This window comes from Lethenteron reissneri, chromosome 34, assembly GCF_015708825.2.
Source record: "Lethenteron reissneri isolate LAM-NWPU_2019-01 chromosome 34, ASM1570882v1, whole genome shotgun sequence".
Taxonomy (NCBI): Eukaryota; Metazoa; Chordata; class Hyperoartia; order Petromyzontiformes; family Petromyzontidae; genus Lethenteron; species Lethenteron reissneri.
In genome coordinates this window covers 8083168-8108021 of record NC_083812.1, presented here as the reverse complement: position 1 = coordinate 8108021, position 24854 = coordinate 8083168, and the positions used below count along the sequence as shown (strand labels likewise).

The 24854-nt window shown below is 43.1% G+C and overlaps 1 protein-coding gene across 2 annotated transcripts in view; it reads left to right on the top strand.

Annotated features, from left to right (window-relative positions):
* The window catches only part of LOC133350643 (E3 ubiquitin-protein ligase MARCHF1-like), a 171835-nt gene that overhangs the window by 98540 nt on the left and 48441 nt on the right, over window positions 1-24854 (top strand). The window contains exon 1 of one of the 2 annotated variants that reach the window (XM_061565236.1): window positions 22317-22530. The exons of the other annotated variant lie outside the window; for it this stretch is intronic. Coding sequence (XP_061421220.1) covers window positions 22516-22530 — 15 coding nt within the window. The 5' untranslated portion in view covers window positions 22317-22515. Of the gene's footprint in view, window positions 1-22316; window positions 22531-24854 lie in introns of those variants that run through there. 2 annotated transcript variants of the gene reach the window in all.

Genomic DNA, 24854 nt, shown 5'->3' with positions numbered 1-24854 from the left:
AAACATTAGCCAACAGTTGTTTCAAATGCAGTACTGATTACATTTGTAATGGGTTCGATTGAGGCACACACTCGACTTGGAGGCAACACTATTTATTAACACATAACATCAACGTGAACACTATACATAAGGTGGTGACCACCTTCCTAATCTCACTAACACTCGGGGAACATTTTTCGATTTAAAGCTTTCGTGACTGCAGGGATTCATATTCGTGGTTCTTTCGGTAAAGTCGAGTAGAAGGGAAATAATAAAATAATAACTAATTTACATAATACAATTTTTATGATTTCCCTTCTGCGTGAGTTTACCGAAAGAACCAAGAACACTCGGGGAACACTGCACAGCGTGACCCAGGGCAGGTGACGGCTGCCTGGTCACGAACGACGATCGGAGACTCGAGGACTTCTCATGGCTTCTTCATCCCGGAGTAGAACAGCCCAGATCCCCGTTCACACCCCGCTTATAACCACTCCGGCGTGGCCAGCTCCGCCCCAGGACACGCCCCCCTTCTCGATCCTTCGGGAAGGTCCGGGCCCCCAACCACGTGACCCCCAAGCTTCCCCCTGGGGCCCCTGCCCCCCCTTTATCCGGTCACGTGTGCTGTTGGGTTCACGCGGAGTGCCACGGCCTGACACGACCCCTAGGACACCCGCCTACAGCACCCATACCGAGCCGACACGGTAGTGACGTCAAATGTCCCTACGCTCGTACAGTCCCGACATAGTAGTGACGTCATATGTCACTACACATTGCTTCGTGGTCTCGTCGTGTGCTATGACAGCACAACATTGCTGTGGTTAGGATGTGAACACATCCTAACCACATCAAATGTAAGATTGCTGCAAGGCTGTGCTTTGCCCACGGTGTGCCACAGTGTGGACTGCTGTGGGTGATTTCAAAATACAACATTTAGAGTACTTATACTCACGCTGGTGTTTTGAGATTATGTTTCCAACTGCTGAGGGAGGCTATGTATGGATTGGAAATGGATGCAACCAAATTACACATTGGGGAATTGCAGCAATGGATATATCCTGCACTACCCAGATTATACCAGATAAGTCAATAGGCCGATAATGGCATTCCTACTTGTAATGTTTTATACAGAGATGTTGTTGAAAACCCTCAATTTATATATTTAAAAAAGTTGTATTTCCATTGCCTATTATAGTAGAACTCCACTCATCCTTGGCCTATTACCCACAACTCTTATTTTCCACAGGACCAAAATGATCTGCAGAAAATCCCTTCATCTGTGCTCCTATTCTGCATATTATCTGTGATCCCCATTTTTGTCGTTTATCGTTCATTGCAAAATGGTTTAGCTGTTGCTTGTGATTTTTGTGAGATGATAGAAGTGTATCTGCAATTCCTCCGATCAGCCGTGGGTTACCCGCAAGACTTGAGCCCACACCGGTTCTGCGTGGCACACCCTGCCCTGGCCACGGGAGCGTGTGCCGCATTGGTGAAATGTACATGCCTCTCTTGCACTATATGTATTTTGAACTTCTTTCGCACTGCACGTAGCCAACCGTCCAAATCGGAAGTGCACGGGAAGGACAACAAACTAAAGACAAAAAACAGTTCTAAAGAAGTGAGTTTTCAATTTAGATATAAACGTGCATAGCTCCAGTGGCTTCCTAACATTGGAAGAGCTTTCCAGACGGCCGCAGAAGCGCATCTGAAAGCGCACGTCTTTGTTCGATGGCTTGCGATATGAAGATAACCTGCAGATATTAGGATTTGGGATGTTAATCCTCCACATCACTCTCGATGAGAGTTGTCCAGTTAATGAACTTTAATTCCAGTACAGTACGAAACAAGGCAGTGATGTCCTATTCAAATTAACATTAAAGCAGTGCTCATCTCATATTTACAGCTCTGAGCCAGTTGTGGAAGTGGCACATTCCTATGACAGGGTTGAGTATATCCATAGAACAACCAACTGTCGGCTTTGCAACAGAGTCGTATTCATGTTGTTAAGCTTCTGAGAGAAAGATTAGGTGCTGAGTTGACCTCCAAACACGGTTCGAACTGGCAACCTTCCAATTGCGAGCGGCTAAATCGAAAGATGAGCCGCATGGGGATTGAATTCAAGTACTGTACTCTAATGATAAAAAATAAAAACAGTGTTGTCTTAATGTTTCGATGTAATCTGTTATTCTGAGCCAAAGTGCCCGACATGTCAATGTGCCCTACATGTCTATATATAGGTTAGATGAGGCAATAAGCACATCAAGAGGCGCTGAATAGTGTGTTGTTAACACACTGCCTACTCTGTAACACATCTCTCATATGTGTTGCATGTAAAATTAGATATAATTCCACCCTGTAAACAAAATAGAATTTCTCCGCAGAATGAGCTTGTTTTAATCTTTGTGAATGTTAGTGAGTAAAACAAAAGTCATAAAAACACATTCCTGCGGAGGGAGCGAATGTTGGGTTGCTCGGTCAATGGCCAGGGTCAACGGCGGCGTGGTGTATTCCGCAAATATGCCCGACTGTGAGGGCGGGCACAAGCCGGCGTGAGTAGGTTAAACGTTGAGTTTTATAAGGGCACCACGGGGTGACCAGCCCCTCCCCTTCCCACCCAGCCCCACCCCTCCCACCCCCCACCCAGCCCACCCAGCCCCTCCCCACCCAGCCCCTCTCTCCCCACCCAGCCCCTCCCTGCACGATGGACGGACGGACACAATAATCCCCTGTGGGCTGGTGTAACCAGGAGGTTCCTACCAGTATTATTCAGAAAATGCATATACTTTCCTCCTGTATATACATCGCTCGTGCGAAACCACAATTGTTGTTGTTTTTGGCGTGTTTTACTTGTCCACAAAATATGAATTACCAGAGAGGAGCAACGATTCATTATGAGAGTGGCACGAATACCAAATGTGCTTATTATTTAACTTGATGCATTGAATCGTTGGTTTGTATACCTGCATGAAATATTCTGTGGAAATCTGACGTTTCTCGATTCATATATGTTGTATGAAATGGGTGCACATGACTCCTCCAACCACCTGAGATGGTGTTCAGTTCATCATTTATCATGCATCATACTGTATTGTTGTGGCCTGCGTGTTTTTGTCTTTCTGAATGTGTAGGGGGAGCAGTGGCACAGCAGTTAGCGCGTTATTCTACGAACCCGGTGACCCGAGTTCGATTTCCGCTCACCGCCAACATCGGTGACGATTATCTGAACTGGTCTTGGGCCTCCCCTAGGTCGACTCAGCCTCAAATAAGTACCTGGTGTGGTGTGTAAATATCGGGAGACAAAGGCGGTCAGGTGTGGTGCTGGCCACCCACCCCCTCGTGTGCTGTGCCGGCCTTCATAGGTGCTACTCGCTAACAGCACTTGCCCCAACAGGTCTGCTAAGGCTATATGGGGGGGCTCTTTATCTTTGTGTTTGTATCTAGGCAGATGTGGCTGCAATTATTGAGCTCTACCAGGAACAGTTCAATTTCTTTCCGTAAGCGACCTTGGACTCTTTCCCCATTGTGTCTTGCATGAGTGGCGAAGAGAAGAAAAATTTCGAACACTCATTGTGTCAACCAAAACAACTTGTGTTAGGTACATGCGTATAGGGAATTAATATCGAGATACGCAATTATTGGCTCCTTTGACATTTGACGGGTATTTTACAAATTGCATGTTGTTGTAGAATGTAACATGAGCTTTCCTCTACAATTAAAAGAAATACAATAACAAATTCAAATTAAACTGAAAACATACAAGTGAATTAATTTTTCAGCTGTCTTTTTGAATGAATTACACATAAAGTGCTTTGGATTTTAGTAAAGTCCAACTCTTGGAATATAAACCCTTGAATAAATATACTCAGATGAGAAGCAATTATTATGCAGAATAGTTTTGTCAAACATCAGCTCAGGAATTGGGATGTCACGAAGCTTAAATGTCTATAATTTTAAACATATTTGTCTTTCGCCTACAATTACCACGCATGGTTATTTCTCTGCACTAGGAAATGGTGCATGACAGTTGGTAGACAATGGATGTGTATGAAATATAAAGTGATCTGTAGTGCATCGTTTAGCTGGTTGAGAACAATAGCAATTATTCCAGGTCACGTCTTAGTTTACTCATGCGACATTTCACAGGTGGCAAGATTTAAACGGCTTCTATAATTTCACATTTCCACTGAGCGGGCCACAATTCATGTGCAAAGTCAGTCAACGTGGTTATTTCCACTGTAAAGTGAGTGCGTACTGAGATAGGGCCAGTAAATGCATTGTCTAAATGGCTTCCTCAGGGCATGCAAGACCAGCAATATTAAATGTAACAGTCCTAAGGAATATTGGTATTCTTGTTGAAAGCAAAAAACTCTTCACTCAACCACACATGATCACCATATGCAAGGCAGATTCGTACTGAAAAACCACTACAATTGATCTGTTAAGCTGTATATTGCAAACTGACAAACTACGGTGACAGAACTGCCGACAACCATATCATTATTAATTCATATCATCTCATCGGATCTCGGAAGCTAAGCAGGTTTGAGTCTGGTTATTACTTGGATGGGAGACTAACTGGGTGTGCCAGGTGTTGTGGGCTGCAATGTGGCCATGGAGATACCAGAACATCAATGGATTATTGAATCTATCTCTGCACAGCTTTGAGTGACAACCCCCCTCGTATGCATGGCAGATTTTCTCCAGGTACTGCAGTTTCCGCCCACTTCTCAAACACTCATCAATGCAATTGGCTTCACATCCCAATGCAGCACCATCCTTCAGAAGAGTCTCATGACTCCACGAGGCATTGAAGGGTAAGCACAGGCCATTGTTTTTAAAAATTATATTGTTTCAAAATACGGGCACGTCATACAGTGACCGAATTACCATGAGCACAATACGGACTTTTAATGAACAATTTCTTGATTAAATGCATCATTGCATCACAATCGACCCTGTTGCGTGTTCTATATGGATGGCTTGATAAAGGGAATTACATAAGTCGACATGTGTGTCTGTGTTGAACTTATTTCGCACCGTACGTAGCCAACCGTGATAATCGGAGGTGCGGGGGAAGGACAACAATCTAAACATAACAAGCAGTTATAAGAAATTAGTTTTCAATCTAGATTTAAGCATGCCTATTAGATTTAAGCATGGCTATGAGGAAAATTAGTATTTTGCACGGATATATTTGTGAAAGCAAATATTACTTTTTGATCAAATCTTTTGGCTTTTTACAATGACATAAATTAGAAAGTAAAATATAAGTTAACGTTTTTAAATAAATGCAAAAGCAATTGCACAAATTAATCCAAAGAAACTAGTGCATGCACTGTAGATAAATAAGAAAACCGTTGTGAATTTTTTAAGATTTGCTCACATTTAATTATTTTGGAGTGGAGCAGTCGCAGTCCAATTCAAGCAGCACTATTGACCCAGCGACGTGAGTTAGATTCCTGGCCAGAGCTAACATCAGTGGTGATTGGTGTCTGAGCCTCTCCTGAGCCTGCTTTGTGCAACCTCTTCTGACCAGCGCGGTGAAGTATGGTCAGCGCCCATGAATGGCGGGTGCCTGGTGAGGCTTTTATCAATCGGTGGATTGACAAAGTGCTGTAAAATAATATTACAGAATTATATTACGTTGGTTTTTGTATTTAGTTTGTTGTCCTTCCACCGCACCTCCGATTAGGACGGTTGGCTACGTACGGCGCAAAAGAAGTTCAACGTATATGTTGAATTCAAATACAGTACAAGCAGACCATGCCAAACACGAGAGTTATGTTCCTAGCAAATGCTTTTTTTGCCAACCGCGTTCGACAAATAATAGACCTTGTGGGGAAAATGAAGTTCCATTCCTAGATCCGAAATGATCACCTCCTTCTTCTTTGTTTAACTAATTCGACATGATTTCCACTCTTCATATCGTGCTCCAAGGATGCTGAGTCTCGATTGCTTGTGTGTGTTCACTCTTTATTTTTCAATGTGACCTCAACGCACAATTCCCTTGTCCATTACTTTTCACCGCACCTTGGCACTCACACCTAATGCTCGCCTCTAACACTGTCACTTGAACGTTAATGATTCGCTATCTCGACGTCCGTGTGACTGACGGTCTCAACGATTGGACGACTAGAATATACGTGTGGCACTATACGAATACTCTTTGGTTCTTTCGGTAAAGTCTTTACCGAGTGAAGTCTTTACCGAAAGAACCAAAGAGTATGAATTTCTGCAGTGACGAAAGCTTTAAGTCAAGATTTAAAATACGAATATTTGCGTTGTGCCGTCGTGCATGTTGAATGTGTGTTACGTAATTATCACACACAAAAAACATACTTGGTAAATAAATCGTTCTCACAGTCGATTCATTCAAACCTCACAACGAATGCAGCATTCTCAAGGCAATGTTTTTTGGCGTGGACAAAATAATCTAAGCAGCATCAACCCACTTAAAGTCAAAACATCACCGAAAGTGTTCTAGATAAGAGCCATAATTAGGTAAACCTTGTAGAGCCAAAATGTGTTCGATAAAGCCGCGTTGGGAAAGGGTTTCCTGTACATAAAATAAAATGAATGTGATCCATGTAAAAAAAATATTTGTATACGTTAAATTTTCAGATTGTAAACAGAAATTGTCATGAATAAATAAAAACACAGACATACTAATATTGAATTGAAGCTTTCGTGACTGCTGGATCTTTCGGTAAAGTCACGTAGGTAGAAAAATAAAATCAATAAAAGAAGACATACCAGTACAGTCCATACTAGTACAGTACCGCATTGTATTAACATCACTGGCATCTCAGTGATGCATTTCACAAATTAAATTAATTGCGCAATTGTTCAGGTCTATGGTATTTGCATTTTGATAAATTGTCCTCTGACCTTTCCTTTCATTTATTCATGACTCCATTTTTCCTCCCAATATTTCTTGCTGGATCAGCCTCAATATATTTTTTCTGATTTTTCACCTCTTTACAGTACGGTACTTTTATCTTTGGGGCCGTCCATAAATGACGTCACGCGATTTTGGACGAAATTTTACCCCCCCCCCTCGTCACACGGAACCACAAAAAGTCAGACCCCCCCCTCAAATATGACGTCACAAAGCTCTGCCCCCCTCCCCCCAAAATAAACATGCTTCAAATCGCTGTAAACTATTGTCATTGTAGTGCGTATTTAATGTGGCGCTGCACTCTGACGTTGTAGGAGAAAACATTTATTAAAAACAAGTCTATGTAATTAAGTAGAACGTGTTGTCTATATTTAAAGTTTCGCATTTTGATGTGACGTCACATTTCTAACCCCCCCCCCCCCCCTGGTCACACATCGTCACAAATGTCTGACCCCCCCCCCCCCTTAGGTGCGTGACGTCATTTATGGACGACCTCTAATAAGTGTAATGAGTCAGCATTGCCAGCAATGACTTATAATCACAACAGTGGTGATGTCTGCCTCAATGGGTTTATTAAATATTTTATATTAAGTTCGCTTGCTTGCTTAGGACCGTGCAAATCTTTCGGTCGTTTTTTAACCCACTTCCCGTGATCCAATCGAGCTGACATTTTGCACACAGACTCGTTGTGCGTGACAATGCATTTTCGTGAAAAAAAATTCCTAAATTTTACACTGTTTAGGGAATTTTTTAAAATATTTAATTACCAATTGTTTAATGCTGCCAGACAATCATCTGACCCATAGGTGGCAGCCATCTCAAGCCAGAGGACGAGAGGACTCTAGCCGCCCCGATGCCACGCATATAAAGGATTTATAGTGAAAAACTTTGTTTTTACGGGTTTACTTGTTTTTCATATCAGTTGTTTAGTATGTTGGCTTAATGTTTGTCTACAGTTATTGATACAGTACATGTATTCGTAACAATGGCGATGAATTCCTAACGTATCAGTCTTTGCATTGTCGGTGAAGGCATTGTCTTGAATGCATAACTGGTGGTGCATGTGCTCGAGTATTACGCTGTGCTACAAACCACACACCTCGGGGTTTGTTTATTGTCTCCTAATGAAACTATAGAGAGTGCGATTTACCCGTGCAGGAGCTTTCTAACGCGGTGAATATTCCCATTCCACTCCTGTCACACACTGCCAGCATGCACGATCCCTACTGAGCCAACAACGTCTTAACAGTTCATAAGAAGTGGCACTGCCTGCCTCAGGATTGGTGTGCGTTGAACATAATGTTGAGTCCCACGCACGAAATGCAATGCTTGCTTTTGGAATTGGGCAATACGCCACACGAACAAAGAGTACAAGGATGTACATCATGGAACCTCCTTTGCCAGTACCAAAATATGAGAAGAGGTTTTCCTCTTTCATCTGGCAACAAAACAGGTGTCAAGATGTTAAAACACCAAACTGAAACCTTTTACAAGGAATCATGTCTGCATTAACCACAATGCTTGTGGTCATAATGCAAACAAAAAAACGTACTCTGATAATATGATGCATTGTCCTTGAAACTGATTGATCCACACCAGAGACAGCTTTCTTTTGAGCCTAGTTTCAAAACGGTGTTAGACCAGAGGACGCATTTGTTGCAAGCATGTGTTGCAGATCTCATATTATCACTTTGAAGCAAGGTAATATTCCCGAAAAATACGTAATAACAAGCATGCAAGTTCAGAGTAGTCAGGTTGTATAGTCTACGGTGTAGTCTTTGTAAACAACGGTGTCTCGAGACGCAGTGCTATGCATACACAATCCGCACCAAAGCTATTTGTGACCATTTCGCTGATATTTTACTTCATGGCGAAAAGACCATAGGAGCAAGTAAATTTGTTTTTCCAATACAGCGAGAGTCTTCATTTTACGGAATGCAGCAGTCAGTGCACTCACGGCGGCGTCAGTTTGCACCGAGTTGGCATTTCAAATTCCCCGATGCTGCCTGGTAGTTTAGTGGGGGGGGGGGGGGATTAGCAAACACACCATCTGCTCTGAATACTGCCATGGTGAGATGGTTAGCACACTGAACTTGCAATTCAGAGGTTGCTGGTTCCGTCCATTCCCGACGCGACGGTTGAAACAATGGTGCAATTTCCGTGAATCACCTCAAGCAGTTAAGTTGATTGGCAAGGGTGGTCTTCCTGCCAGCAGGGACATGAGCACACTATTTTTGGGCTTCATCTTTTTGGTTCTTTCGGTAAAGTCACGTAGAATGTAAATAATAAAATAAAACATATTAAAATAATAAAATAATTCTCAGGACGTTTCGGCCACAACGCAAGTAGCTGTCCTCAGGGGGAGAACAGGTCTGTCGAGAAGACACCTGAGGACGGCTACTTGCGTTGTGGCCGAAACGTCGTGAGAATTATTTTATTATGTTTTATTTCTATTATTTTATTATTTACATTCTACGTGACTTTACCGAAAGAACCAAGAAGATGAATCCCTGTAGTCACGAAAGCTTTAAATCGCAATTTAATTTTTGGGCTGTTTCTTTACCTTTTACCACCTTCACGATCTGCTAGAAAGTAAATATTAAAGAACCTAGCGTCATGCCCCACACCTTAGATCTCAAAGTTATTTTCTACACGAGTAAATTTAAAAAATATATGTACCCTCGTAGCTATGGTTACCCAGGCCCTTCTTATACAATGGATAACAGATGACAATGGATGATTTATTATTCAGTTAAAATACAACCAAATTTACCTGCTGTGTGGTATAAAAGCTTTTTAAGACATTAGCGTGTGTTCCTGCGTTATTTTTGGACACAGCACAATGTCCGCTCTTAATTCAACTTGCCTCTGCCATCCTTGAAAGTGGAACAAGAAAATAAGCAAAATGTACATCTCTCACACAATTTCTGAAGTAGCTATAGATTGAAAGAATGTACAGTCACACCCCCGATTTGCGTAGGGGTTCCGTTCCTGGATAGTGTGACGAATATCGAAACGATGTAAATCAAAATCATTTACAGGGTAGGTGGATTTTAAATTTCGATTTAAAGCTTTCGTGACTGCAGGGATTAATCTTCTTGGTTCTTTCGGTAAAGTCACTACAGGGATTCATCTTCTTGGTTCTTTCGGTAAAGTCAAATAATACAAATAAAACATAATAAAATAATTCTCACGACGTTTCGGCCACAACGCAAGGCTGCTTGCGTTGTGGCCGAAACGTCGTGAGAATTATTTTATTATGGGTAGAACTTCATCCAGCAGTGGACAGATCATGGCTGATGATGATACAGTAATATATTTTTAAAAATAATGGTCATGCGTAACAACATAACCCAAGGTCACCAACATGCGGATTTCCAAACTGAAATCGAAAAGGGTTTCATCATAACCAGGCCAAATCACAAGGTCGAAACAGTAGTCGGCTGCTAATATTTCAGTTCTTCACCTGAGGATGACTGCTTGTGTTGTGGCCGAAACGTCGTGAGAATTATTTAATTATGTTTTATTTTTATTATTTTATTACTTCCGTTCTACGTGACTTTACCGAAAGAACCAAGAAGATGAGGGTAGGTGGAGGCAAATCACTGAGACAATGGATACGTGAAAAGACGGGTGATGCTATCAGCGATGTAAGTGTGCGTGGAGGTGACACAATTGAGGTCGTGGTATCAATAACGTGATGACGAATTTATGAAGCGACGTAAAGGGGGGAGGGGGACGGAAATCGTGGTATTACCGTCTATGTACGGTAATATGAACTGTGGCATCAATAGAAATTAACAAACAAAAAAGCAGTTTCCCCTGCGGAAAATAGATAATGATGATGTATCATATTCGGAACGTAATATGGGAAGGAGCGAGAGTGATGCATTAATAAAATGTTTTACTGGAGTTAGTTTGCTGCTAAACTGCACTGGGTTATATCAGCATGAAAACGTATTTATATGCTTATGAATGGATAGTGATGAGTCTTCGTTTGAATTACATTTCCATTTATATCACGGCAAGTTATGGCAATATTTACCTAGCACATTTGGGTTTTTATTTCAATTTTGTTTCGCAATGTTTACCATCATTGTTCGTACATTCTGAAATTGAGTATGCAAGGGATGTGTTCTGAAATTCAGGATAGATACAAAATGTAATATAATCAGAAAATATATTTTCTTTAAATCCATAAATGGAAGGGCAAATTATCTCAGTGTAAAATCTCTTCCTAAAACATGGACGGCACATGTGTTTGAAAGAGTGTGTGTATGAGTGACATCTGAACTGGTCCTGGGCCTCATGTAGGTCAAAGTCAGCTTTAAGTGTGCACCTGGTGCAGTGTGTAAAACGTCAACATTAAAAAACAAAGGCGGGCGGGAGTGTCTAAACATTTTGTTGGACACCCTTATGAGTGCGGGACATCAGGAATTCACCTCAATGTAGCAAAACTGGCTCCACAAATGGTTCCAGGTCTTTGGGTCACAGACCCCAAACTGCGTTGGCCATATCGCATCGCGCAAGCTTTGCTCGCGGGCAATGCGGTGCCGGTCACACCATCCCCTCTGTGCGCTTATCCCACAACACCTCACATCAGCGGTAAGTGATATCTGAGTCAATCCTGGGCCCTCCTATACATCCCAGTTAGAATAGCCCCCATGACCGGCACAGTGTGGGGGAGGCCTTCATCCAGCAGTGGATTGACACAAATATATACATGAGTTATTGTTATTTATTTTACAGTGGTTCAACTGTACCGATTATTTATTCAATATAGTGTTTAATTCCATTGACTCAGATCCTTATTATCATTTCATTCGAGTAAAAATATGTTGACCTATTTGTAGTTGATGAATACACACGTTTTTTTTTTAAATGTAAAATGTATGCGTGTTCCAAGCAATAACAATCATTAATTCATGTTCCACTGGAAAGGAGTGTAGTGATTTATGGCTATTAAAAATACACTGGCATGTCACCAACAACGATTATGATAATATTGCCACAGCGCACAACAATAATTACAGTTTCCACAGATAATCGTTATTTATACTCTGTCAACAATACCTACTAACGATATAATAAGCAGAATCATGAATTAATGGAATGATGATTATTTATTTCACTTACATGTACAGTTATTGAAAGTAATGTTGACGTTCTATTTGGTGGAAATATAAAGAAAGCATCCACGATTATTTGTATCGATCCACTTTGCATTTTAACGTCAAATAAATATTTGTGGCAGACGTTTGGAATAAGGCACAGTACTCAGATTTCCATTGCCTATGAAAAGGGTAGCCTAGTTAGTCATGTTCTTGGTTCTTTCAGAAAAGTCACGTAGAAGGGAAATTATAAAATAATAAAATTAAACATAATAAAATTCTCACGACGTTTCGGCCACAACGCAAGCAGCCGTCCTCAGGTGTGGCCAAAACGTCATGAGAATTTAATGTTTTATTTTTATTATTTTATTATTTCCTTTCTACGTGACTTTACCGAAAGAACCAAGAATATGAATCCTTGCAGTCACGAAAGCTTTAAATCGAAAAAAAAAGTTAGTCATGCTTCACAGATCCACATTACCCCATCGCACAGCCAGATACAGGTATGCATTCGGGATTGCAGGGATATTGCATAAGCTTGTGTTTAAAAGGGCACCCTTCATGATTGTAACATCATGTTCTTCCTCTTATTACGTGGCCGCTCAACATATCTTCATCCAGTATATGTGTTAATGTTAAATAGTAAGCTGCAAAAACGTAAACCTCTCAAAACAAGACATTTTCAACATTTTATTCCGTTTGCAGCATCACTCAGTCAAATTTCCTGGAAAGATAATGGTTGAGTCAGTCAATACTAGAGGTATCACTTCAGTTCAGTTGCATCGGAGTGGAGTGAAATAATGAAGTGCTTAATCAAGCTGTTGAATTGTTATTCATATGTTAGTTATTCTGTTGTTGTAGTAGTTGTAGTTTGTGACGTAAAGGAACACAATACGCTGTGTATTATCGTGTATTGGTTTCGTTATTGGCTTCTCAAATATATATTGAACTTTTATGGGGTTTTATTATTATGTTTGCTCCAAATTAACTTTTTGTACACTATTATACATTCATAATCAATACGGAAAATACTCAACTAAAATAATGTTTATTTATTATTCTCCGCGATAGAAAAAAAGACTTGGGAAAGCCAGGGTGAACGTGACACCGATTTAATGCACAACCCATTTTCAAAACGCAGAAACATTCAGGAAGTGTTCTATTTTCAAATGATTTAACACAGTGAAGGTGATTAAACGTTTTACGTTTAGCCTTCTTAGGATTGATATACGGTTCTTTTTCTGGAAGTCTTTGCTGTTTTTTCCTGGTTTGTTTTGTTTGCGCATAGTCACTTTAATATGTTTCTTGTTCATGTTTTTGTTTGTTGCGGTTGCACCCGATTCAAGAGCCGAATGGCTCACAGGGCTATACCAAATAAATGAAACTGAAAACTGAAGGTTTCTAAAGGGGCCTTTATAAGTCATGTGGTTATTTTCATCGTTTTCAAACAGACAGAAATTGCGTTGTTACCAGGTCCCAATAGCAGCTGCATTGCATCTTTGACATTCACTATTTTTGAGTTGTGCTCCAATTGAATTCTATTTTCGTATGAAAATTTAAGCAAATGCCATATTAATAACTCATAAAGAATGTTTTTTATGCAGCATATTACAGCGAAATACCTTCAATAAATTATTTCAAGTGACGAGCACAGCAATCAATGTTGTACCTTGGCCTGAAGTTCAGTTTGTGCGTTTTAAATATTTTAAGTCTTAAAAAATTAATTAACACGCGGAATCAATTCAAACAATGCCTGCCAGGAGCACTTAAAAACATGTCCATTTGATTTGTTGCAGGATACCCTCAGACAATGAGCCCAGTGAATTATTGACTATTGTAGGCAAAGTGCCGCTCATTTTCATATATTTCAGATGAAGCCAGAACTTGTCACACTGTACTTCGCATCCTAGTGCCCACCTACGATTTGCACCACCAAATCTCTTCCCCATCACATATTCATGCTCCTTCATAATGCCATTGTCCTATGGGAATCTGTCTCTCCTCTTATTACCTCTCTTCCTCCGCACGCCACCTCAAGCACCACCTGTGAAGACACTCCTCACCCCTGCCATAACTGGGCAAGCCCCTGCATACATTCTCTGTGTCACGTCTGTGATTGGTTTTTACAAAAATCTTCTGAATTTCACGTGACATTGTAAACACATCGTTACCTTTTCTGAGAAAAAAAACAGATTTCGTACATAACTCCATTTGCCTCAGTGTTATGCCAAGTCGCACAAACCTAAGTACTTTTCATCTTCTTGGTTCTTTCGGTAAAGTCACATAGAATGGAAATAATAAAATAATAAAAATAAAACATTATAGAATAATTCTTACGACGTTTCGGCCACAACACAAGCAGCCGTCCTCAGGTGAAGAATAGGTCTGTCGAGAAGACAGAGTCTGAATGAAACAACCCCAGGCTTGGAGCGTCTATTTAAGCTGGGTTGGAGGGGGAAGAGCGCCTTATTTCCATTCTACGTGACTTTACCGAAAGAATCAAGAAGATGAATCCCTGCAGTCACGAAAGCTTTAAATCGAAATCTAAGTACTTTTATTTAGGTCTACAAGCTTCAGTATATTGATGCGTTCCATGATCTTATCTAAAATAATGTTCCAGCTTATTTAGTCACCATTCGATGGACGTGCGAGTGTGTTGTTGTTGTTTTTTTCTGCTGTCCTCCACTGGTTTTAAATCTATTGCTCCACAGGTGTAGGAACCAACACTGTGTGGACAGAATACAAAACTATCGCGGGTGCTAGATATACCTCTCTCGGCAATGTATTGCCACCAAAGCGAAAAGCAGCACCCTTGAAGGCAGAGCATGAAGAACTCAAATGCTTCCATAGATGCATACTTTTCTTTTTTGTAACAATCGGGAAACGGCTGTGTAAAAAGTTCACCTGATAGCTCTTTTGCCAAGAGATGCCTCCTATGGTTTCATTGGCATCTTCCCTTCGTCGTGTTAAAAAAGGCAGCATTGTTAAAGTATACACCTCCTGGCTACACCAGCCCACAGGGGATTATTGTGTCCGTCCGTCGTGCAGGGAGAGGCTGGGTGGGAAGGGAGGGACTGGGTGGGGAGGGGAGGGTGGGGAGGGGCTGGGTGGGGAGGGTGGGGAGGGGCTGGGTGGGGAGGGGCTCGGTGGGGAGGGTGGGGCTGGGTGGGGGGTGGGAGGGGTAGAGCTGGGTGGGATGGGGCTGTTCACCCCGTGGTGCCCTTATGAAACTCAACGTTTAACCTACTCACGCCGGCTTGTGCCCGCCCTCACAGTCGGACATATTTGCGGAATACACCACGCCGCCGTTGACCCTGGCCATTGACCGAGCAACCCAACGTTCCTACCAGCTCCCTCCGCAGGAATGTGTTAAATGACTTAACTGTCCAGCTCATATGCAAGATGTAATCGCTCGTAACAATGTAAATGGAATGTAAGTGAAAATGCACCCCTGGTTCATATCCAGTGTCAAGTGACCAAAACATAAATAATTAAAGGTAGCATGTTTATTCTGCACGTTAAAATGTGTTTTTTTCACATTTGATTTTCATGTTAATCCTTCAGAAATGAATTTTATACATTGGAGCTAACTATTAATTCATTGGCCTGCCCTTCACAATTTCTGACACATTGCCCCATTTTATATTTATGCCACTATAATTATCACTATTAACTGGAGGCCTCAAATCCCAGATGTTTATTTCACAATAAAACCCAAGGGGATGAGCTGTATTTTAATAGCCTGCCTCTCAAGCCTGATAGAATCACATTTGCTCGCATTTTTCAGAAAAGCAGAAACATCATGGGTGATGATAATTTAAAACTATTCATCAAGGACTCAATAACATCCCCTGTCATCGCTTGAAGTCACGCAAGCCCTTTTGGACCAACGTGCTTTAACCTTAAACAATGCGAATTCAACCCTGATGAAGCCTTGGAGAGCTGAATGGAATTCAAAGGAACTCACAAACACATTGTGAAAGATCCAACGCAGAAGATCCCTGGCTTTGATCCTCCACAAAGTTCATGGTCCACCTTAAATCACATCCGCACAAACCTTGGCAGATGCAGATAACTGATGCACAAATGGAAAATTTAAAATTATCCAGTGTGCAACTGTGGTGATGCAGAACAGACCATACAACATATAATGATGACACAATGCCCGATCCACAAATATGAAGGAGACATTACAGCGATTCACTTCGCTGCCCCTGACACGGTTATCTGGCTTGACCAAGTGAATGTGAAATGATAGTTGTTGCTCTACATCTACATCAGCTATACAAGTGAAGAAGACTAAAAAGCTAAATAATTAAACCCGTACAAAGTCTATTTATTTAAATCCGCGTGCATGGTGACTCATGTGCGTATTAAAAGCAACACAAGGTCCAGCACTAGTTAATATCTCCTGCGGTAGCACAATGACAATGTCATATGATATCTACTTGTCGCTGTATTTTAAATGAATATCTACTGTCTCCTTGTGCCCAATAAGAAGAGGCTCGTGCATTTTCGTACATGCGGACAAAGTACTACTCTTCATCATTTGAGCCGTGAACAAAAATCCGATCAACAACATCTTGTTAATTATTTTCTATTAAGTGAAATTGCTCCATCATCACCCCGATCTCAACATTATAAGAGTGTCAGATAATAATGGGGGTTTCCACATATTAGCAGGATGTCCTCATTTATTGCAGAGGCCCGTGCCATGTGTCGGTGCCATAGCTATGTGAAATGTGTCTCCAGAGCTGCCTCCCACAGTCACCAGGCTATTTCCTGAGTTGAGACATCTTTATCTGGGTATAACTTTGCTTTATTTTAATATTCTTTCAAAACACTTCCGGATTTAGTCTGACAACGTGTGCCGCTGTGTTTGCCTAGTTTCAGATTTTTTTCACTTTTTTTTATGCCGAATACATTATATCTTTGGAAAATCCTTGAAAGCATTCATGTTCATTTCTTCCTTCTCAATATTTATTTTAGTCACAATGTTAGGATTCCAATGTGCAGGTGGTTAAAATGTGGTGCATTTAAAATATCTTTGCAACAGCAGCCACACAGCTGTGAGATCCAATGCAATTAAAAAATATAATGGGAGGACAATGTAACGTACATTGTCCACACTTTGCGATTTCAATGAATGGTGCTTGCCTAATCTGCAATGCATATTCTGCATTGCTTGTAGGTATCTATTTAACGTTAAGTATTTGCTCTCTACACAGAACCGTGCAGTGTGTATTTTTAGGCTGCATGACCTACTCTCATCTACCAGAATGCCGCGAACATCAGACATATTTTATATTTAACAGGGTCACTTATTTCATGCAGAATAAAATACACCATCTTATATTTTGTTGCTTAAAGCATATATTTTGTTAATATCTCAATATATCTGCTGCTACATACACACGGTTGTTTGCATTTTATATCTTTGTCATGCAGCCATTGTATTTGTGCGCTGAGCGCAAAGCATATTTATATTCTTAGGTTTTTTCGGTAAAGTCATGTAGGTAAAAAATTAAAATTAATAAAAGTAAAATTAAAAAAAATTAAAAATTAAAAATCACGACGTTTCGGAGGCAACACAAGCTTCCGTCTTCAGGTGGGACCGTCACAGCACGATAGCTGTATCAAGTGAGAGAAATTCCAAAAAACATGTATTTGTATATATACTAGTTGAGGGTGGGAGGAGCCAAGGTAGACCCTGAATATTAGTTTTGTGAGGTTCGGTGCGGCTGAAGCACGATGTTAGGAATGAGCCTTTGTTGTGTAAACTAGGTGCGGATGATGTAAAGGTGCGGATGATGTAAAGGTGCGTGTGAAAGGGACTGAGCCTTTTTGTTATGTAGAGATGATGCGGCTGAAATCGATGCCAGGAAATTAGTCTTATTTTTATTTTACTTAATTTTTATTTAACTTTTATTAATTAAATTTTTTACCTACGTGACTTTACCGAAAAAACCTAAGAATATGAATCCTTGCAGTCACGAAAGCTTCAAATCTAGAAAGGCTTATTTACCTGCCCTGGAGAGTCTGTGTCGGTTGGCAGAGAGCATGGAGGACAAGTTCCTCAAGATACAATGACACTGGCAGAGTATTGGGCCCAAGTCCCTTTAATAGTGAGAGACTCCCTTTGCCTAATTTACTTAACCATTTATAGCTCATGTTGCAAGCTCATGTGTCTATACACTCCTGTAGTATAGTAACAATTTGCAGCGTTTTATCAGTCCGCTGCTGGATGATTTCCTCCCCACAGCTTGTCGGTAATGGGAATTTGGTTGACCATAGTTTACCATGCTGATCAATGCCAGGATTATTTCAGATACCACGCATCACTGATGTTTCGCCGTGGCTGGGAATCTAACTCAGCTGTCAGGTGGATGTCTTGAGTTCCCACCTACAGTATCTGGGTTTCCCAGGATCGCCCTGTTGTTGAAGTATCTTAGCTTGGAAATCTGTAACGTTTTCTCAGGACATTCAAAGTCGCAGAGATTGTCAGTGAAGTAATAACCCACCATTCAAAATAATCCATTTTTATTTCGTTCTCCCCCCTTTCCTGATATTATGACAAAAACATTTTCAATGATATATCCTGATTTTTATGTTCCTAAAAGATGACAACCATATGGATAGTGAAGTACTGTACGCTAACCACTACGCCACACCCATCCGCTTTCAGCATATGAATGTAGAATATGTATTATATAGATATATTCTAATATAACAGGTCTGGGATTACTTTCCAATTAGGCAATTCTGTTAGCGTGCTTATATTTACCGTCCTTGCTTTCTTGTGTTAACCGCTGAGGTCATGGCGGGTTTCCTTTCTGTTGCTCTATGCCCCTTGTACCGTTCCCATTCTGCTGCAATTTGCGCTGATGCCGACATTATTGAGGGCGATATCTGCACGTGAAATAAAGGTTGATTGTTTAGTAGTTTATCACAGACGAAACATTATTAAAGTCTCTGTGACGAGGGCACATTTATTTGAGCCCACAAAATAAATCCCGGTGCTGATCTGTTGGCCACCCTGTGTGCTCAAAGTCATTGGGGATTTATTGGTTTAAAAACCAGAATCATATCTCGCCATTGTATGGCAGAGGGAGGGTGGCTAAAAGGCATCTAAATCACGCTGCAACCAACACGACTAACAATTAGCCATGCTGGAAATAAGAAATTACTATTGTCGGTCCTGCCGGATAAGTTCTTCCACAGCTACACATGCACTGGATTCGTAATTTGAAATTTTCCATTCATCACACCAAAGAAGCTTTAGGGATTTTCATTGCTGCCCTTGTTGCCAATTTGGTAACGTCCATAGCTAGGTGACTTAACACAAATGCCACGCGTATTGCATGCTCTGCCAAAAGATGCACATGCATGCAAAAGCAGAAAGCTTAGCAGTTTATAAATGTCTGTATATGGCAGCAGTGAACCGTATTTGGCAATTGTGTTTCTTCTTGTGTATTTTTGGAAACAAATCATGGTCACATAATAGTGACAAGGGGAAGCCAAAAGACTAGTAGACTAATTTTTATGACGTCCTTTTCATATGTCATGTGTCAACATCCACAAACCCTAAACAACAGCGTTTTTATCCCAGCATTTGTGCCAGGTTTTTTTTTAAACAAGCTATTGTTCATCAACCAACCATTTAAATTTTTTATCAAAGGCTTGAAAAAAATAGGAAAATGCCTGTCTGGCATAACATTACTTCACGCGCGAGTGGTCTTACAATAATATGCATAGTATGTGTGTATGTGTTTTTTTTTTTAAATAGATGAATTGTTTATAAATTTCGTTATTCACTATCGCTGTCTGCACATTTGAGTTGGGGTACACGCCCCGGATGGAGGGTGGGGGCAGGGTAGGGAGGGGGGTGACGTCAGCACGCACGAACCCTGCTCCACGTGGTTAGTGCGAGGCGATGTCACCACGCGCACTTTTCCCAGCCAGCCAGCAAAACTTGTGTTAACGATTGCTTGTGTTGCAACCGAAACGTCGTGAGAATTTGTTTTATTTTTATTATTTATTATTTCCCTTCTACGTGACTTTACCGAAAGAATCAAGAATATTGTGTTTTTTTTGTTTGTTAAATACAGTACTATAGTACTAGAAGCTTCTTCTTGGTTCTTTCGGTAAAGTCACGTAGAAGGGAAGTAATAAAATAATAAAAATAAAACATAATAAAATAAAATACTTCTCACGACGTTTCGGCTACAACGCAAGCAACCGTCTAATTATTTTATTATGTTTTATTTTTATTATTTTATTACTTCTCTTCTACGTGACTTTACCGAAAGAACCAAGAAGATGAATCCCTGCAGTCACGAAATACTAGAAGCTTGTGATGGCAGGTTTTAAAAGAATGTGATGATGGTTCACTCGCTTGCAAAATGAGAACGGTGTGCGTCAGGTGAACACACTGCAGGTCAGACATTGTTTTGACTCGTTAATGGAAATAAATACACAATAGTGAGTAGGCGTTGAGATGTTTCCATTGTCGGAGTATTGACATTGTTTCATGCCTATTTGTTTATTTATATACGTGCCTTGCGTGCACGTATTGTGAACGAACATGTAGATTATACGTTTATATTATACACGTGCGCATACGACACGCACATCGTGTGTCACAGACAAAGATCCCCCGTGTAGCCTAACAGACTGTAGGGGCAAGTGCTGTTAGCGAGCAGCACCTATGAAGGCTACCGGCACGGCGCACGAGGGGGGTGGGTGGCCAGCACCACGCCCCGCCGCCTTTGTCTCCCTAGTACACCAGGTACTCATTTGAGGCCGAGTCGACCTAGGGGGGAGGCCCAGGAACCGGTGTTGTGACCGCTGCCCACTGACGGCGCCACACGGCGACTAAGCGGCGTGTTTACATCTCAGCCACGCGCGACAATCGTCAGCTAAGCCCGAGCGGGCGGGCGGGCGGGGGTCATCAGACCGGGTGGGGTGGGGGGGGGTGTGTGGGGTGTGGGGGGGGTGTGTGGGGTGTGGGGGGGGGTGGGGTGTGGGGGGGTGTGGGGTGTGTGTGTGGTGTTCGGGGGTGTAGTGTGTGTGTGTAGTGTGGTGTGTGTGTGTAGTGTGTGTGTGTGGGGTGTGTGTGTGTAGTGTGTGTGTATAGTGTGTGTGGTGTGTGTGTGGTGTGTGTGGGGTGTGTGTGGGGTGTGGGGTGGGTGTGGGGTGTGTGGTTGTGTGTGGGGGGTGTCTGGGGTGGGTGTCTGGGGTGTGTGTGGTGTGTGTGTGGAGTGTGTGTGTGGGGTGTGTGGGTGTGTGTGTGGTGGGTGTGTGGTGTGTGGTTTGTGGGTGTGTGGTGTGTGTGTGGGGGTGTGTGTGTGTGTGGTGTGTGTGTGTGGTGTGTGTGTGGTGTGTGCGTGTGGGGTGTGTGTGTGTGTGTGTGGGGTGTGTGGTGTGTGGTGTGTGTGTGTGGTGTGTGTGTGGAGTGTGTGTGTGGGGTGTGTGTGTGTGGTGTGTGTGTGTGTGGTGTGTGTGTGGTGTGTGGGTGTGTGGTTGTGGGTGTGTGGTGTGTGTGTGTGTGTGTGGTGTGTGGGTGTGTGGTGTGTGTGGTGTGTGGGTGTGTGGTGTGTGGGTGTGTGGTGTGTGGGGTGTGTGTGTGTGTGGTGTGTGTGTGTGGAGTGTGTGGGTGTGTGGTGTGTGGGTGTGTGGGGTGTGTGTGTGTGGTGTGTGTGTGTGTGGGGGGTATGTGTGTGTGTGGTGTGTGTGTGTGGGGTGTGTGTATGTGGTGTGTGTGGTGTGTGTGTGGTGTGTGGTGTGTGTGTGGGGTGTGTGTGGGGTGTGTGTGTGTGGTGTGTGTGGGTGTGTGTGTGTGTGGTGTGTGTGTGGGGTGTGTGTGTGTGTGGTGTGTGTGTGTGTGGGGTGTGTGTGTGTGTGTGGGGTGTGTGGGGTGTGTGTGGGGTGTGTGTGGGGTGTGTGTGTGGTGTGTGTGTGTGGTGTGTGTGGTGTGTGTGTGTGTGGGGTGTGTGTGTGTGTGGTGTGTGTGGTGTGGGTGTGTGGTGTGTGTGTGTGGGGTGTGTGTGTGGTGTGTTGTATGTGTGTGTGGTGTGTGTGTGTGTGGTGTGTGTGTGTGTTGGGTGTGTGTGGGGTGAGTGGGGAGGGAGGGAGGGGGTAGCTGAGCCGAGCAGCACCCACGCTGCTGCTGCTGCCCGCTCGCTCCCAGTGACGTCACCGGGCAGAACAAAAGACTCGGCGAGCAGCTCGGGCTGCAGCAGTCGCAGCTGGCTTGGTGGTGCTGCTGCTGCTGGTGGTGGTGGTTGTGGGTTGTGGTGGTGGTGTCTGAGCCGAGCAGACGGAGGGGGGTGGTGGGGGGTGGGGGGTGGTGGTCGTGAGCGCATGTCGCAATCGATCACCCCACGGGCTGCTGCTGCTGCTGCTGCTCTAGCGGGCGTCCGAGTTGTGGTGTGGAGGATGTAGAGTTGTAGTAGTGTCAGAGAGGAGTCGTGCTGTAGAGGATGCTACTTCGGGTGACACGAGGACGCGTCCCTAAGGCAGCGAACGATGCTCGGGGCCGAGGTGAGGAACGCGGCCGCGGACCGACTCGGCGAGAGTTTGAATGGGTGGGATGCCGGCGGTGGTGGTGGTGGTTGTGGTGGTGGTGGTGCAAGTGTTGTGGTTGCCGGTGGTTGTGCCTGTGGTGGTGGTTGGTGGTTGCCGATGGTGGTGGTTGCAGGTGGTGGTGGTGGTTGCCGGTGGTTGTGATGCCGGTGGTGGTGCAGGTGCTGGTGGTGCTGATCGTGGTGGTGCTGGAGGTGGTGCTGGTAGTGCTGGTGGTGCTGGTAGTGCTGGTGGTGATGGTGCTAGTGGTGGTGGTGCTCGAGGTGGTGCTGGTGGTGGTGGTTCTGATGGTTCTGATGGTAGTGGTGCTCGTGGTGGCGCTGGTGGCGCTGCTGGTGGTGGTGATGCTGGTGGTGCTACTGGTGGTGGTAGTGGTGGTGCTAGTGGTGGCGCTGCTGGTGGTGGCGCTGCTGGTAGTGATAGTGGTGGTCGTGCTTGATGGTGGTGCTAGTGGTGGTGATAGTGCTGCTGATGGTGGTGGCGCTGCTGGTGGCGCTGCTGGTAGTGATGGTGGTGGTGCTGATGGTAGTGATGCTAGTGGTGGTGGTGGTGCTGGTGGTGGTGCTGATGGTAGTGCTGCTAGTGCTGGTGCTGGTGGTGCTGATGGTAGTGGTGCTGGTGGTGCTGGTGGTGGTGCTGATGGTAGTGATGCTAGTTCTGGTGCTGGTGGTGGTGCTGATGGTAGTGGTGCTGGTGGTGCTGGTGGTGGTGCTGATGGTAGTGATGCTAGTTCTGGTGCTGGTGGTGGTGCTGATGGTAGTGGTGCTGGTGGTGCTGGTGGTGGTGCTGATGGTAGTGGTGCTGGTGGTGCTGGTGGTAGTGGTGCTGGTGGTGCTGGTGGTGGTGCTGATGGTAGTGATGCTAGTGCTGGTGGTGGTGCTGCACCGTGGCTTTGTTTACAGGGGTTGTCTTGGCCGCTCTGCGTGGTTTTGCCTTCTCCCTACGCAGTCGTCAATGAGCTGGATTCATTTGTAAGCCTTGGCTGCGACTACGACTACTTGTGGCAGCGTCATCAATAATGTATTTTTTATTAAAATATACATTGTGGGACCGATGCGGTTATTTTATACAAGAGAGGCATCAAAAAGGCATAATTTGATCACATAGTACTATATTGCATTATGATTGGTATTATACATTATTTCATATTTTATTGTGAATGCAGTTACATGTATAACATGTTATCCTCACACTAAATGAATAAGAGTATGTATAGCGTGGCTATTTTTTGGCTTACAGATTCTGAAATGTTTAAATTTGCAATGTCAACTGAATTCTGAAGTTACACGTGAAGCTGTTAATGTTTGTACTGACTCTACACTGGTAGGTAGTTGTCGTACAGGCTGTTGTATCATGTCGGGACACGAGGATTCATGTTGCAAATACAACAGCGCTATACCGTATATCCTGCAAACATTTCATATTCAGAACTCTATTTGGCATACGTCCTTGCCAAAAAAAGATACGGTCAAGTTCATTTACACACACACACTACTCATCCTCTTACTATTCATTGTGAAATATGATGTGAAAAAACATGGTGTGTGTATGTTGCTTAATGTGCATACTTCTCTTATATGCAGGATATAGCCAGTTTGCAATCGTCTCGATTCCCACATAAAAATTAACCCTTTAGCCACATTGGGGAATTACGAGATTGCTGTGAAATAATCGTTTTCAACAAGTGTATAACCATTACGTTCCATTACCCATTAGACTACTAGCCGGCATCTCGTTCATTAAACGTATCTGCAAGAACAGACATTGTTCAGATGAACATAAACCGTGCTTGTGTGGCTCCACAGTTACATCGGTCTAAATCCCCTCTCTGCGAATTAGCCTCGTACGACCCTCCCATGGATGACTAAGGTGTGAACGCGTCGTTTCCACACACAGTACTTTACAAATTAAAATCGGACTTCTTTCCCAAATTGGGAACCTTGGTTCAACTGCTCCGGATGCAGAGCCACAAGACCTTTATCATCCGCTCCGGACAGGCGGTAGTAGTATTACATATTGCGTAAGTGGCTGAAATTCAATATTCTCTGAGATAATTGCATCCGATATACGTGTGTGTGTGTGGGCTGACAAAAACTCCACGTTACCAAGGAACCATAACTGCTGCTGCTGCACTCCCTCTGGTTATGACCCGCTGTTGACATTCAGGGCATCTGTATTTATTCCTCCCCAAAAAGTCACAAACCCATTGGCTTTGATGTTGCGCGTGGCGGGAGAGTGCCTTCGACAGCTTCTGAAGTAGCGAAGGGTGCAAGGGAGATGCC